The sequence below is a fragment of the Chenopodium album genome, chromosome 1 (genome assembly GCF_948465745.1).
Source record: "Chenopodium album chromosome 1, dcCheAlbu1.1, whole genome shotgun sequence".
NCBI classification, from domain to species: domain Eukaryota; kingdom Viridiplantae; phylum Streptophyta; class Magnoliopsida; order Caryophyllales; family Amaranthaceae; genus Chenopodium; species Chenopodium album.
The window spans coordinates 85,488,888-85,506,528 of record NC_137834.1 but is presented as its reverse complement, the minus strand read 5'-3'; the positions used below and the strand labels follow the sequence as shown (position 1 = coordinate 85,506,528).

At 34.1% G+C, this 17,641-nt stretch overlaps 1 protein-coding gene and 1 pseudogene across 2 annotated transcripts; both read right to left on the bottom strand.

The window, feature by feature from the left end:
• Nucleotides 1–1,136: 1,136 nt before the first annotated feature.
• On the bottom strand, nt 1,137–9,125 carry LOC145637685 (uncharacterized; annotated as a pseudogene).
• A 4,759-nt stretch (nt 9,126–13,884) lies between these two features.
• Nucleotides 13,885–17,641, bottom strand: LOC145624232 (uncharacterized). Of its 2 annotated transcripts, none has more exons than XM_081677240.1 (4): nt 14,950–17,641; nt 14,431–14,842; nt 14,280–14,339; nt 13,885–14,113 (listed from the first exon to the last, which is right to left on the bottom strand). In XM_081677240.1, exons 1-3 carry the CDS (start codon nt 17,606–17,608, stop codon nt 14,324–14,326), a joined length of 3,087 nt encoding a protein of 1,028 aa, XP_081533366.1. In that variant the 5' UTR covers nt 17,609–17,641; the 3' UTR covers nt 13,885–14,113; nt 14,280–14,323. The 2 variants fall into 2 exon arrangements, with proteins under 2 accessions (XP_081533366.1, XP_081533373.1); XM_081677247.1 differs by having other exon boundaries at nt 14,319–14,339.

The following is a 17,641-nucleotide window of genomic DNA, read 5'->3' as shown; positions in this document are numbered from 1 at the left end:
TTTCTTAAATTTTTTTTTTCTACTTGTAATGCTTTGACTTGTATGACATTTTTATGCGATTGAGTTGAATTTATTATACTATGTAAGTGAATTTATTATACTATGCGATTGAGTTAAATACCGACCATTTTTTCTATTTTCACTAACCGTCTCTGATGGTCGCAATTTGCCCGAATTTCAGTAGTGAAATTTGATATGCATTGTAAAAAAAAAAAACATAAAGCATTTTTTTTTAATAAATAAAATAAATAATAAAGTAAAAGCGCATCATTTTTTTTTTTTTATAATTTAATTAGTGTGATATGATTTTTAAAGTATACTAGGGCGACTAATGTGCACGTTTTGTAGCTATTTTACTTTCATTGCTTAATCGATCAGCTCAAGCATTATAACAATAACTCCACAAATTACATAAACCCGAGCTCACTGAACTTTGAGATATAAAATCAAACCAAGACAAGCAAACCAGACCACTATTTTCACATTCAATATTGAATCATTTTAACTCTAGCTATTTTATCAGACCTTCGATCATACATTAGCTTACCAACTTTTAAGTATCAAACCTTGTAAAAAGCTCATTCGAAAATTGAAAACGAGAATAAAAAAATAGCTTGGGCATATCAAGTTTGAAACGCTACACCGTTCAGCAGATGTATGTAAATATATTGAGTTTATAACTATCTTGCTTTTATTAATAAAGGAAAAAAGCGTACATGCTAAAATAGATACTTCGAATTAATTTCTCTACAAAAATTTTCTTCATCTTATGAATCTAGCTTCACTCACTCTAGAAACAGAAAACTAGAAGCTATGAACAACCTTTGACATGATCTTGTTGTCTTAGCTGGATAATATAACGATCTGATCCAATAAGCCGATAACTAAACTTCTCTTTGAGTTGCTTAACATAGCATATGCTGGATATATATTGTACATGCTTGATACTGCTGGACCTGGAAAATCAATTAGTTTATCAAAGTTTATTTTTCCCACAATCAGAAAATAATGGACAGTTGAATTTTATACATCTTGCCTTTGAATACATTACACGAAATAATAATTTGACAGTTGAACCAAAAAACTTACTCTGAATCAATTTTCTGCCTATGCCTCAGATTAGTCATATACCATGTTTAACCAGCAATATCCCTGAAAGAGCTTAGAAAAATCAGTAAAGGATGAAATATAGTGATACGAGACAATTAAATCTAGCTCATGTAAATAGTATGTACCTAATGTGCTTTGCACGGATGATATGTAGTTCTTTAAGAAGAATATCCCTTGTTCCTTGTAACTCTCCGATGGCATCTTCGATCTTCATTCGATCTTGTGGTGACTCTACTGAACATTTCACTCCAATTTCAACCACAGACTTTATGCACTTCATTTTCCTTTCATTTTCTGCCAAAAGTTCGCCTTCATTTCCTTCACCTGCATCATTCGCGCCATCATCTAAGAGCTTTGGGTCAATGATGTTTATCAATTGATTAGGCAATAATGTTGCTGATTTATCATAATTATGCAGGTCTAAACCTCCTTCGAACATCGTATCAGTGGGATTTTTGGAAGTCATCAACTCTAACAACACAATGCCGTAACTGTATACATCACCTTCCTTAGAAACCACGCTTCCCACACCATACTCTGTTAAAAAATTATCATCAAAGCAGAGAAAATATACACTTGTTAAAAGAAACAAAATGAAATTGAACATGTTGGAATTGTGTCATTGTTTTGTTATTACCTGGAGCTGCATATCCAACTGTTCCTTTGACAGCAACAGAGCTACTGTTATTTGTAGTTGCACGCAAATGATACCTTGCCAACCCAAAGTCCCCAACATGAGCAACCATGTCATCGTTGAGAAGAATGTTACTTGGTTTTAGGTCGCAATGAATGATAGGTTCATCACAATCATTGTGCAGATAATTCAGTGCACTCGCCACATCAATTGCAATCTCTACCCTTTGAAGAAGACTTAGGGTTCTCAAATTTGGATCCGTATGAATCCATTGATGAAGTCTTCCATTTGTCATGTACTCATACACCAAAGCCTTGAAATCATTGCCTTGAAAGTCAGTACTCGAGCAAACAGTGACGACCTTAAGAAGGTTCCTATGACGGATACTTCTTAGTGCTTCACACTCGGCCATGAAACTTTTGGTAGCTCCTCTCTGTTCAAGGCTGATGACTTTAACAGCCACAACCATGTTACTCTCTGGATCAAGGTGATGTGAATTATTGATCCGAAAATCAACAAAACACAAGGGATATGTTTAAGTCTAATTCTATACAGGAAATCCACCAAGAATTAAACAAAAACTAAGATTAATCAATTAAGAATCCACCTAATTAATCAATCCAAACGAATGTTTTAACTAAAACAAGCAAAACAGCAATTGATCGCAATCAACAAAAACTCAAGTATGCAACTTAAGAAATAAATCTGAATATTAATCTCTATATATTTATTTGTGTGTTTACAGCCCTATTTATAAGACTTAGTTTACCTAGGAAGATTAGGACAAGTCCCTAATTCAATCCTAATTAAACTAGAATTCTAACTTGCTTGAAGAGCAAGCACCTTGGCGCACAAGCATACACCAAACTGATTTATTTTGCTAACTAACTGATTTTTAAAGCAACTAAATAAATAAATAAAAATTAAAGAATTAAATAAAGATTAAAGATCCTAATGCTTGAACCAAGAAAAACCCTTTCAAGTGAAAGGTAAAAACTTGTAAGCAAAATCTAAGTAAAGAAAATTCAAGAAAGTTCAAGAAAGTGAACTAGACTCCAAGAAAAGCCACTAAGCAAACCGTGGCTTTGCTTTGATATCCAAGAAAGTGTCCATGCAATGCTTGGCTTGAATCAATGTTTAGGGATAAACTTTCTTGATGCATGATAAGCAAATCTTTGAAGTTCTCCATGCTTAGACTTGCATCATCCTCCTCTTCTTCGAAAGAATTTGTCCTCAAATCTCGAAGTTCTTCATCAGGAATATACTTAGCCAAATCGCCAACATTGAATGTAGCACTAACTCCATATTCTCCCGGAAGTTCTAACTTATAAGCATTGTCATTGATCTTCTCAATAATCTTGAAAGGACCTTCACTTCTAGGCATCAACTTATTCTTGCGTTTTCCTGGAAATCTTTCCTTTCTCAAATGTAACCATACCAAGTCTCCAACATTGTAACCTTGTTGCTTTCTATGCTTGTTTGCTCTAGCTTTGTACATGTCATTTACTTTCTCTATTCTTGTTCGAACTTGAGCATGTAATTTCAGCATACTTTTCAACTTAGACTCGGCATCTTTGTGAATTAACTCACCCTTAGGGAATGGAACAAGATCAATTGGTAGTTTCGGATTCACTCCATAGACTACCTCAAAAGGACTATGTTTGGTAGCATATGTAGGTGATCTATTATAAGCAAACTCCGCATGAGCTAACTTGATGTCCCAATCCTTTTGTGTCTTACTCACTAACCCACGCAAAAGCGCACCAAGAGTACGATTAGTAACCTCGGTTTGTCCATCAGTTTGTGGATGGTAAGATGTACTAAAGAGCAATTTAGTTCCCACAAGCTTCCATAACGACTTCCAAAAGAAACTCATGAACTTTGTATCTCGATCACTCACAATAGTTTTCGGAATTCCATGCAATCTAACAATCTCTTTGAAGTATAATTCCGCCACTTTCATAGCATCATCCACTTTGTGACAAGGAACAAAATGAGCCATCTTAGAGAACCTATCCACAACAACCATAATAGAGTCTTTCCCCCGTTGTGTTCTCGGCAATCCCACAATAAGTTCCCGTTGTCTATAGGCTGCCTTATTAGGTAATGGTGCTCCCGGAATCAAGTCAATTTGATGCTCTATCCCACGAATAGGAGGTAGTCCCGGAGGTAATTCCTTAGGAAAGACATCCTTGAATTCTTCTAAAACAGATTCCAATTCATACGACCTCTTTGCATGTTTATCTTGATCAATTCGAATCTCATTAGAAACAAGTATATATACCACATTGTTGCTGCAAATCTCTTTTTCTAATTCCCTCTCACTAATCAAATAAGAACTCTTCGAATTAGAGGTAACATTAGAAGACTTGTTGCTTATCAAAGGTTTTAAAGCAACCGGTCTCTCTTTTTCTCCTTTTCTCACAACATACACATTAGTTCTTCCATCAAACTTCACAAATCTATCATATTGCCAAGGACGGCCTAATAGTATATGACAAGCATCCATAGGACAAACATCACACAAAACTTTATCATGAAATTTACCAATTGAAAAGGAGATTAAGGCTTGTTTAGTTACCTTAACATCACTCGAATTATTAAGCCAATGAAGCTTATAAGGGCTTGGATGTTCAGTAGTTGGCCACTTCAATTTGTCTACCAAAGTAGTAGATACCACATTAGTGCAACTCCCCGTGTCTATGATCATGTCACACAACCTATCTTCTACCTTGCACCTTGTAAGAAAGATTTTCTCCCTTTGATTGTTTTCCATAGGTACGGTTTTAGAGTGTAGTGCCCTTCTTAGAACCAAACTTTGACCATGAGTCTCGGGATCAATTTCGTCAATATGCCCCTCCTCTTCTTCAAAGTTTTCCTCTTCGTTCTTTTCTTCATAGTCACTACCTTGCTCACACTTAGCTTGTTCTTGTTCCCACTCTTGAGCAGTCATTACTCTTTTTGATGGACAATTAGTTGCAATGTGACCAACACTACCACACTTGAAGCACTTCCTATCTTCAACAAGCTTTTTAGGAGCTTCAAATTTTGATTTAGTCTCCTTGTAGTTCGAGCTAGAACCACTTTTCTCCAAGCTGTTCTTCTCAAAAGGTTTAGTGAAACCTTTTACAAAGGGCTTAGTGTACGTCCCTTTCTTCCCCTTTATCTGTTTTTCAACTTTCAAAGCTACCTTGCAAACATCATCAAAGGACCAATATTGTTGCAATTCAACTTTTTCAGCAATATTATCATTCAACCCCGAAATAAATCTAGCAATCTTATGCTCAACTATCTCTTCTAAGCCACATAGCATGCATAACTTTTCAAATTCACCAATATAATTCTCAACAGTCATAGAATTTTGTTTAAAAAGTTGCATCTTAAGATAAACATCTTGAATATAATCACTAGGTACGAACCTTTTTTTCATGTGCTTCTTGAGTTGTTCCCAAGTTGAGATTCTTGCACGCCCCTCCTTATGCCTCTTCTTCTTTAGATTATCATACCAAAGACTAGCATAACCGGTCAGTTTCAATTCAGCCAATTTGCATCTTTTCCTTTCATCATACTCCTTGTAATCAAATAGTGTCTCGGCCCTTCTAATCCACTCAAGGTATTTTTCAGGTTCATTCATACTCCCATTGAATTCGGGAAGATCTAATCTAAGGTTCCTATCATCATCTTTTGGTCGATCTCTCCTCCTAGGCCTTGGTGATTCATCACTTGAGGAATAATTATTTCGTGGCCTCCTTGGGTTCCTCCTTGGTTGTTCTTCCTCACTTGAACCAGAATTAGGGTTAGAATTCCCTTTCCTTGAAGAATCTCCAGCAAGAGTATCAAGCCTTTTTAATATCTCATCCATCCTTGCTGCCAACTCGTCAATTCGCCTATCTCTTCTAAGGTTTTGAGCTTGTTCTAAGGTTAATCCCCTTGGAACTTGTGGAACCTCCTCGTCACTCATGATTCCTACACAAACCAAGTCAGTTCATGCAAAAATCTTGATTAAAAGATCGAATCTTGAAGGAAAACTAGGCAACAGAAAAGCCGGACTCCCAACCGCAAATCAGTGCACAAACACCAAATGTTTGAGGCTGTGTAGAGCTCGTTACTCAACTAAAAATTATGAAATTTTATATGGTGATAGCTGGACGTTTTTAGAGTTCAATGCAAAAAGAATCACGTAAAAATTCCCAGCCAATTGTTCCCAGTTTAATTTTTCCCGAAGTTGCGCAAACCGGCTCTGATACCAAAGATGATGTGAATTATTGATCCGAAAATCAACAAAACACAAGGGATATGTTTAAGTCTAATTCTATACAGGAAATCCACCAAGAATTAAACAAAAACTAAGATTAATCAATTAAGAATCCACCTAATTAATCAATCCAAACGAATGTTTTAACTAAAACAAGCAAAACAGCAATTGATCGCAATCAACAAAAACTCAAGTATGCAACTTAAGAAATAAATCTGAATATTAATCTCTATATATTTATTTGTGTGTTTACAGCCCTATTTATAAGACTTAGTTTACCTAGGAAGATTAGGACAAGTCCCTAATTCAATCCTAATTAAACTAGAATTCTAACTTGCTTGAAGAGCAAGCACCTTGGCGCACAAGCATACACCAAACTGATTTATTTTGCTAACTAACTGATTTTTAAAGCAACTAAATAAATAAATAAAAATTAAAGAATTAAATAAAGATTAAAGATCCTAATGCTTGAACCAAGAAAAACCCTTTCAAGTGAAAGGTAAAAACTTGTAAGCAAAATCTAAGTAAAGAAAATTCAAGAAAGTTCAAGAAAGTGAACTAGACTCCAAGAAAAGCCACTAAGCAAACCGTGGCTTTGCTTTGATATCCAAGAAAGTGTCCATGCAATGCTTGGCTTGAATCAATGTTTAGGGATAAACTTTCTTGATGCATGATAAGCAAATCTTTGAAGTTCTCCATGCTTAGACTTGCATCACAAGGACTCCTTTGAAAACAGACCCAAAACGACCCGCACCAAGTAAATTAGCTTCCGAAAATCTGTCAGTTGCTTTGAGCAGTATATCATAAGATACTTTTGAAAAGGGCTCTACCAAGTTCAACTCTGATCCACGAGACAACTTGTTCTGTTTCCTCCTTGAACGAAGTAGAAAGTATACAAACGACACTATCGACACAGCAACAATCAAAGAAGCTACCGCTATGATAACATTCATAGCAACAGACAATTTTCCCCTCTTTCTTTTTGTAGTAGGACTTGGTGGACATGTTGGCAAATGGAGCTCAGGAATTCCACCACAAAGTTTGCTATTCCCAAGAATTATCAAACCAGTTTGATTTGCAAAAACTCCATTTTTGGGAACCTCTCCCTCAAAGTTATTACATGATAAATCCAGTAAGAACAATGAAAAGTTGGCCAAAAATTGAGGAATTGTGCCAGACAACTTATTATGAGAAAGATCTACAAAATTCAAACTTGTTAATGACTTGAAAGATGGAGGAATAGATCCAGTGAATAAGTTCCCTCGCACACTAAATGTAACAAGGCTAGTGCAACTACTAAGGGTGGTAGGGAACTCTCCGGATAAAGCATTTTTTGATACACCCAAATTCACTAAATTATTCAGTTGCCCAATTTCAGCCGGGATGGTTCCTTTTAATTGATTGCCGGCCAAGAGTAGGTCGACTAACATCGAAGAAGTATGGAATAGTTGTGGAGGGATAGCTCCTCTGAGGTTGTTTTGTAAAAGTGCTAAATGCACTAAATTTGTACAATTTCCTAGACTCGCGGGTATTGAACCTTCAAATCTATTGTTGTCAGCATATAACACACTCAAAAGTGATAAATTTCCCAATGAAAAAGGAAGTTTACCGGTGAAATAATTTTTGTGAATGTCAAATGTATATAATTTTGTTAGCTTTTCGATTTGAGATGAAATATGTCCACTCAATTGATTACTTTCCAGATCCAAAATCCTTAAGTTGATGAGGTTAAATAGCCCTGATGGAATGCTTCCATAAATTTTATTTTGCTGAAAATCTAATGAAGTGATGGTTGTGGACAAGTTACCTAAAGAATCCGGTAGCATCCCACCAAAATTATTATCACCACACTCCAACTCTTGTAGATTACTGCAGTTAACAAGAGTTTGTAGAAAATCTAAGTCATTTGCTTTTCCTGTCCCCAATTTATTATGCGCAATCTCTAAGATTGCCAAATTGGGCATATTTCTACCACTAAACATGTTACCTATAAAATTGTTAGAGGAGACACCAAATATTACCAGATGGGTGAGGTTTGCAAGAGAGACTGGGAGCTTTCCATGGAAGAAATTTTCAGATATGATGAACTCGGTGAGTTTAGGAAGATTAACCCCAATATCCAAGGGAAGAGTTCCTTGGAGTTGATTAAATGCTAAACCAACCTTATGGAGCTGAGAAAGATTGTAAAATGAAGGAGGAATAGTACCTGAAATACTACAATTACTTATAGCGAAATAGCGTAGATATTTGTGTGTTGCTCCAATGCTGTCTGGAATGCTTCCGTGAAAAGGATTGCTAGATGCAGATAGCATCTGCAAGGAAGTCATATTTATGACTACCTTGTTGAGGAGATCACCCTCAAGTTGGTTGCTAGAAAGTGATAAATCTGTCAAGTTGGACAGGAGGCCAAGTTGAGATGGAATAATTCCAGAAAGATGGTTTTTTTCTAGGTAGAGGACCTCCAGATTCGAGCAACGAGATATATTTGATGGTATTTGGCTTTCAAAACTGTTATCCTCTAAGAATAGGACCCTTAACTTTACTAGATTGCCAATTTGAGGTGGTATGTGGCCTCTAAAACTATTGTTGTATAAATCTAGATGTTAGGAATATAGGAAAATATATTATTGTGATATATTTTCCATATAGATCTTATGATAATATATTTAGGATAATAATATATCTTAGTGATATTCTAAGATAGATTTATAGAAGTTTATATGATAGAGTTTATATTGTGTAAGTTATCTTTTGTAGGTTATCTTTTGTAGGCTATAAATATTAGCCAAGATCATCAATACAATTCAACTCATTCTCTCATAAATAATTTGGCAAAATGAAGGAAGCTTAAGTTGCCTACATAAGGTGATAGGGTTCCCACCAAATTGTAGTTTGGAAGATGTAAGCGAACGACTCGATGTGGATGCTTGGTGCCACAAAAGACACCATGCCATTCACAAATAGGAAGGGATTCATTCCAAGAGTCTAAAACTCCATGAGGGTCATGGGTTATTTGTGACTTAATCTCTAAGAGGGCAACACGCTCAACACTATTAGGCAAGACGGATTGGAAAGGCTTAAGAAATGAGTAACAAAAACGAATACCAAACTGAATGTGGGACTCATGGCACTCTTACATGATTTCCAGGAAATAAATAATAAGGTGATATTATTTGTGTAGTATGTTTATGAGTTAATATGCTCACATATATATACTACATTATATAAAACGTAGGACAGGAAGACAGTAATACTAATTTTTTTGGATAGAAATTTACATGTCCGGGGAAGTGGGGAACTATCCAAGTCAAGATTGACGCCTTGCAAGCACTAAATCACACGGCAATCCACAGACTCGTGACTTTAATTATATTGCTAAGAGCCTAAGATGGTCAATTATTAAGAGTTTATGAAAATTTATTTCAAGTGTATACAAAATGACTATCACTTTTTTATATTCAATAAAATTAATATAAGTTAATTAAAAGTATTTATATTTAGTAAAATAATTTAATTTTAATAAAATTATTTAATTTAGTGAAATTAAGGTGAATAGAATAGGAATTTAGTGATATTGCAGTTTTAAAATTTCCCAACTTTTTTATAAACGTTGATTATGTGCGATTTGTACTTACATATTTATAATTTTAGTTTTCATTTTGGAGAATCATCTGCTAACAAAACCCTCTAAAACCCATCCCCTACCTTCGAAAACCCTAACCGAAACCCTAGCAATGGTGGGGGAGGTTTGGTTAGAGTTTTTTCGATAGTGGGGGGGGGGGGATAGTTTTAGAGTTCGTTGGGGACGGAAGGAGGTTTCGGGGAGGGGGTTTACTGGTTCAATCGTTCAGGGGAAGAGGGAGAGGGGCGACGTGTGACAAGGGGGAGGGGATTAGTGTCGGCGTCGGGGGGAAGGGAAGGGGGAGTGGTGGCTGGCAGAAATTCTTGCGTGGACCTGGTCCACAATAATATTATTGTGGACATAAGGTTAAAACACACGTAACTGCCATTATATTCAACATAGTGGCCCTTAATTTTAATATACTACGTAATAACCTTATTTTTAACATAGTAACCTTTTTAAAAACTTGTGTGACCTTTAATGTTATTATAAACTTAAAGCACGACATTATGTTGAATAGTGACCTAATTTTAACATAGTGGTGTTTATTATTTATATTGACCATTGTATTAAAAATTTTATCAAAAAAGTTAATTAACCTCTTATAGCTTATGACACGCTAACTTTTATTTTAACATAACCTTTATTTTAATATAGTGACTTTTTTTTTATTATTATTATTAACAAAACAATCATGTTGTCTCTAATATTGGCAGTCCATAATAAATTAGTGTGAATCAGATCTATTTCAGAATTTGTAGGTGGTTGGTGGAGGGTTTTTTTTTTCTAAAAAAAATTATTCAAATTTTTTTTAAGAAATAATTATTATTTTTTTTTTTGAAAAGAAGAAAGAATTATTTTAAGAAAGAATTACTTTAAGTTTTAATTAAACTATTTAACGAATTTATTAAAAAATTAAATAAAATGTTAACCGGTCATTAAGGTTGTAGGTAAAATATCTTGTTCTAAATAAAAATCCTCTAAAAGTTGTAATATATATTTAAAAATAATAAAAAAGTTGACTTATTTTTGACGGATTGCTGAAAGGTTTTACAGTATTTTTTTTTTTTTTTTGACAATTTTTCTTTTTAACATGTTATTTTCATTCTTATGCTTTATAATAAAAGTAAAAGTCATGAAAGATTGAAAGCTAAGTATACTAAAGAAATTTAAGGGATACAATTATAAAAATTGAGGGGTTAGAAAATGAGAGAATACATCTCAATTTATGCTTTGTTTTATTATTTAGATTTTTATATATATAAATTAGACTTTTATAATAAAAAAAATGTGGGGCCCCTCAAAACGGGGCTAGAGCCGACCCTGATATTCCTTTTCCTCTATCTTGTAAGGAAACAAACGAAAAAAAATTATTTTTACAATTGTGTATTTCCTTCAAATTATTTTTCATAGAGAATCGATCATTTTTTTCAAAAACTTGTTTTCCATTATAAAAAACGACAAAGCCTAATGAGTGATACTTTAATGTAGCTATGTTTTTCAGAGAATGCTTAAATCACTTAAAATATATACCATGCATTGGTTGGTTGCTTGCTGATATCCCTAAATGAGAATGATCAAGAATTTGCCACCATCCGTCACGTGTATGACATTAAAAAAGGTGGATTTATTTATAGTCATTATTTTTCTAAAATTGAATATATGTTACTGTAACATATTATCTTAAAAAAAAAAAAAAAAAAAAAAGTAAAAATAAGGTGAATATAACAAAGTCTAAATTATTGTTGACAAAGTAGGTTCATTAATCAGGTATGTGGTGGCATCAAACAAATTATAAAAACTCATCGTACAAGATAATTAAGAAAGGTTTGAGGAAGAGCCGAAGAGACGACCATCTATTACAAATACTCTATTAGACACGACTATACGTCTATATGGTTCCTTTTAAGCTAATACTTGGACAAAGTCACACACACATATAGACCAATTTCTTCTTGTTTTATTCAGAATTTATTAGCATACTTTTACAATTCGTCTATTATATGTCCGTATGTGCCAACTTCTAAGTAGCATGTAATTAATGTGCTCAAAAATGGAAATGATGTTAAATTTTTATTTTATTTTTTTAAAAAAAAATCACAAATTACTCTAACATAACCGAATGGTTGATCACTTTTTCCAGTTATCAGTGAAATTTCACTTATTGTTAATTGACTGATTTAAACCTTGCTTTTGCCTTTATAGTTTATACAACTCTACAAGTATATACTACAGTTCAATCTTGAAAGTGAATGAATATATATCTACAAAAAAAACCCTTATATAGTGAAATTTTACAGTAGTTTTTTGAAATTATATAGTGAAATTTTATAGTAGTCTTTTGAAATTGACATATTTTTTTGCCAATAGTTAATTATATTACTTTATTAATGGTACTACTTAGTAGTATCAACTTTTTTTTTTTGGTTAATTAAATTTTTAGTTTCATTTATGTAATTTTTATTCTTATTTTATAGTTTCTCAAAAAATATTTATTTTACGTTGAATTAAAATTTTCAAAATTTATATTTACATTGTAGATATTGTAAGAGTAATTGTGACCATTTTATAACGTGAAAAAAAGAACCGATAATATTATATATCATTAAACTAATATGGTAATCATTTTTCAAACGAATGCGGTAAAATCATTCATTTTATAAAAGGGTAATGCTATACATAGCCCTTAGGGCTATATATAAGCATTGAATTTAATCTTGAAAAATGTATAAAGTTAGGAATTCATGACAAAAACACGCGCAGATCGGTGTAATTAGTGTGTTTTTGTCATGATTTTCTAAATTTAAACAATTTTCAAGAGTAAATTAAATGCTTATATGTAACCCTTAGGGCTATGTATAGCATTTTCCTTTATAAAATAAGAAAACTTTATTTTAATGATTCCATCTTTGACCGATTCGCTGTTAATTATTTAGTTTTGAATTATTGTCTAATAATCCCATCTTTAATGTGCATTCTCACCTAAGATGGTCAGATGGTCCATTGGTAATATTTTGAATGGCCTGAATGTGCCTCATGGGCCCCGTTTGGCAATTACGAGTAACTTTAACAGTTTTAACTTTTAAGCGTGGTTTTCACGACACTATGTCTCTAGCCAATTTGGCCCATAATGTACTTCACTTATATAGTTGAACTTATAATATTTTTTTTTAATTATAATATTAAATATTATTTGAAAAAAATAAAGAAAACATGATGTTAATTAATCAATTGATTAGATAATTTAGGGAAAAGGTTAGAGAAAATGCCTTACGTAAGTGCAATTAGTGGATTAATTCAACTATTATCAATTAATTTACTAAAAAAAATTAAAATTAATGGATTAATTGGAAAAATTATCACACGAACTTGCATGCTGTTGGATTGTCTTTTCAAGAATAGAAGTTATAGAGTATAATTTTATGGAAATTTTGACAATTACCACCTTTTATTTTTTTTTTTTTGAAAATTACCACCTTCTATTTTCAAAAACATCAAAAGTTACCACCTTCTTGCCCCCCAACTAGCACGTGACGTCATTTTGGGTCAATTCTTTCCCTTTCCTCCCTATTTCCCTCACATTTCTCATTCCTATTTGGATTCTCATCTCCCCTTTCACTTTTTTTTCCCCAAACCACCAATAATTTTCCTTTAATTTTGATTTGGAGGAGTGAATTGAAGAGTTTCTGAATTTTTGGGGGAAAATAAGTGAATGAGAAGGTAAGAATCGAGTTATGAAGAGAAATGGGAGAGAAATAGGGAGGAAAGGGAAAGAATGAGCCCAAAATGATGTCACGTGGTAGTTGAGAGGCAAGAAGGTAGTAACTTTTGATGTTTTTGAAAATAGAAGGTGGTAATTTTCAAAAAGAAAAATAGAAGGTGGTAATTGTTAAAATGGACATAACAGAAGGTGGTAATTGTCAAAATTTCCTAATTTTATTTTTCTTATTCTCATTTTTTACACAGTGAGCTGATTGGGTGATTACTCGATCGTCCAATTCAAGTAAATGCAGACGAAAACAAATACTGCGTAGATAATATTTGTTTTTAGTATTGCGACACCTATTTAAAAAAAAAAAAAAAAAAAAAAAAAAAAGAAAACTTTGAATCATTCAACTCAATAATCATCAGTCCTTTGATCATACATTTAACTTTAATGTATCAAAGGCTGCACACCCATCAGAAGATGTAAGTAAAATTTTTAATCTTATAACTATCTTCTTTTTGTTAGTAAGGGAAAAAAAACATAGCTAATATAGATACTTCGAATTAATAATTACTCTCTAATATCTTTATTCAATTTATAAATAATAGTACAAAGCATAGACTTCACTTCAGAAACAGAAATTAAAACTAGCAACTACGAACAACCATTAATATGATCTTGTTGTCTTTGGCTGGATAATATTGTGATAGGCCGGTAATTGAACTTCTCTTTTAGCTGCTAAACATAGCATGGACTGGATTTTATATGCGCTTGATACTGATGGACCTGGATAATCACTTATATTAGTATTTCATAGTTGATTATTTTTCATAATCAGAAAATAATGTATACTCATTTTTTGAAATTATAATCTCGAACATAATATATCTTGCCTTCGAATAAAATTTAAGAAGTACTCCGTAATATATTGAATATGAAACAATATACTTACTTTGAATCAATATCTACTTGTCTTAGATTAGTCATATACCTTGTTTAACCGGCAACATCCCTGAAAGAGCTTAGAAAAATCAGTAAAGAAACTAATTTATACAGTGATGCCTCCATTAGGTACAATTAAATCTAATGTAAATAGTATGTACCTAATGTGCCTTGCACGGATGATATGTAGCTCTTTAAGCAGAACATCCCTTGTTACTTGTAACTCTCCGATAGCGTCTTCGATCTTCATTCGATCTTGTGGTGACTCTACTGAACATTTCACTCCGATTTCAACCACAGACCTTATGCACTTCATTTTCCTTTCATTCTCTGCCAAAAGTTCGCCATCATTTCCTTCACTAGCATTATCAGTGCCATCATCTAAGAGCCTTGGGTCAATGATGTTTATCAATTGATTAGGCGATAATGTTGCTGATTTAGCATAAGTATGCAGGTCTAAACCTCCTTCGAACATCCTATCAGTGGGATTTTTGGAAGTCATCAACTCTAACAACACAATGCCGTAACTGTATACGTCACCTTTCTTAGAAACCATGCTTCCCACACCATACTCTGTTAAAAAATTATCATCAAAGCAGAGAAAATATACACTTGTTAAAAAAATTAAAGACAAAATGAAGATTGAACCTATTGGAATTGTGTCATTGTTTTGTTCTTACCTGGAGCGGCATATCCAACTGTTCCCTTGACTGCAACAGAGCTACTGTTATTTTCACTTGCACGTAAATGAAACCTTGCCAACCCAAAGTCCCCAACATGAGCAACCATGTCATTGTCGAGCAGAATGTTACTTGGTTTTAGGTCGCAATGAATGATAGGTTCAGCACAATCATTGTGCAGATAATCCAGAGCACTCGCCACATCAATTGCAATCTCTACCCTTTCAAGTAGACTTAGGGTTCTCAAATTTGGATCCGTGTGAATCCATTGATGTAGACTTCCATTTGTCATGAACTCATACACCAAAGCCTTGAAATCGTTGCCTTGAAAGTCAGTACTCGAGCAAACAGTGACAATTTCAAGAAGGTTCCTATGTCGGATACTTCTTAATGCTTCACACTCGGCCATGAAACTTTTGGTAGCTCCTCTTTGTTCAAGACTGATAACTTTAACAGCCACAACCATGTTACTCTCTGGATCAAGGACTCCTTTGAAAACAGACCCAAAACGACCCGCACCAAGTAAATTAGCTTCCGAAAATCTGTCAGTTGCTTTGAGCAGCATGTGATAAGACACTTTTGAAAAGGGCTCTACCATGTTCAACTCTGATCCTCCAGATTTTTTATTTTGTATCCGCCTTGAGCCAAGTAGGAAGTACACTAATGACAATATGGACACACCCACAACCAGAGAAGCTACCGCAATGATCACAATCACAACTACTGACAATTTACCCTTCTTTCTTTTCGGTGTAGGATAGAGAGGACATGTTGGCAAGTGAAGCTCTGGAATCCCTCCACAAAGCTTGTTATTCCCAAGAATTGAGAATGCACTAATATTTGCAAAAACCCCTTCTTTAGGGATCTTTCCCTCAAAATTATTGAAAGACAAATCCAGTTTTATCAAGGAGAAATTTGCCAAGAAACTTGGAATTGGACCAGACAACTTATTATGAGAGAGATTCATAGTACTCATACTGGCTAAAGACTTAAAAGATTTGGGGATAGATCCACTAAAAAAGTTTCCTCCCAAGTCTAGCTCAATAAGGCCAATGCAACTACTCAAGCCTATAGGAAGCTCCCCATAAAATCCATTTTCTGACAAATCCAACCAAACTAAATTCTTCAATTGCTCAATCTCCATAGGGATAATTCCTTGTAGATTGTTATGATCTAAATGTAGCTCGACCAACATTGAAGTCGCGTCGAATAGTTGAGGAGGAACAAATCCACTAAGGTTGTTTTGTGAAAGAGATAGATACAATAAATTCCCTAACTCTCCTAGACTCGAGGGTATGATCCCTTTGAAGCTATTCTTGTCCAAATAGAGCTGACTCAACCGTGACAAATTTCCCAATGAAAATGGAATCTTGCCAATAAGATGATTGTTATCACAGTAAAAGGCTTCTAAATTTCTTAGCTTTCCGATTTGTGGTGGAAGGTTTCCGGACAAATGATTGTGTTCTAAATCTAGTCGCTTCAAGTTAATGAGGTTAAATAACCCCGTTGGAATACTTCCTATAATTTGATTTCTACCAAAAGATACTTCAGTTAGACTACTTGACAAGTTGCCAAGATAATGAGGTAGGACTCCTCCAAAGTTGTTATTGGCACATCCTAGAAGTTTCAATTGGCTACAATTAGCAAGCGTTTGTAAAAAACTTAAGTCATCAGCTTCTCTTGTTCCCAAATAGTTATCTGCAATATCTAGCCACCTAAGACCAGGCATGTTTCTAGCACTAAACATGAATTTTCCCGTGAAATTGTTAGAATATATACTTAGTTCCTCAAGATGAGTAAGGTTTGAAAGTGATATTGGAACATGACCATGGAAGGAATTCCCATTTATTTTGAAATAAGTGAGTTGAGGAAGACTAAATCCGATATCTAATGGAAGAGTTCCTTGGAGTCGATTCAACTCCAAATCAAAGACTCGAAGAGATGATAAATTGTATAAAGGAGGAATATTACCTGAAATCATATTTTGTGCAAGGGCGATGTATGTTAAATTTTGGAGTACTCCAATGTTGTCTGGAATGCTTCCTTGGAACGAATTATAGGGTGCAGATAACATTTGCAAGGATGTCATATTGATAACAACCGTGTTGAGTAGGTCACCGGTGAGTTGGTTACTCTCGATTGCTAACTGCTCTAAGTTGGTTAGAAGACCAAATTGAGGTGGGATGGCTCCGGTAAGATAGTTATGGGCAAGACTTATCTTCCTCAGTCTCAGGCAGCGAGATATGTTGCCCGGGATTTCACCTTCAAAGGAGTTTACTCCTAATACTAGAGACCTTAATCTAAGTAGATGGCCAATTTGAGGTGGAATGTAGCCTCTAAAAGCATTATTGGACAAGCGGAGATAATGAAGGAAACTCAAGTTGCCTACATAAGGTGATAAAGTTCCCACCAAACCGTTGTTTGCAAGATCTAATTCAACTACTCGATGTGGATGCTTAACACCACAAATAACACCCGACCATTGACAGTGAGGGACGGAGTTATTCCAAGAGCTCAAAACCCCTCGAGGGTCCTCACTAATTTCGGATTTAATTGCTAAGAGGGCAACACGGTCTACATTATTTGTAGGCAAGACGGTGTAAAACAGGATTAAGAAATGGATAAACAAAATGACTAGAGAGGCAAAAATGAGATTCATAACTAAGTTTGATATATATGAATTATTTCAAGA

Excerpts from the sequence above, each read along its gene's own strand:
- LOC145624232 (XM_081677240.1), bottom strand. The coding sequence starts at position 17,608 with ATGAATCTCATTTTTGCCTCTCTAGTCATTTTGTTTATCCATTTCTTA. Across the intron at positions 14,843-14,949 it reads AGTTGGATATGCCGCTCCAG|AGTATGGTGTGGGAAGCATG; the intron begins GTAAGAACAAAA and ends ATTTTTTAACAG.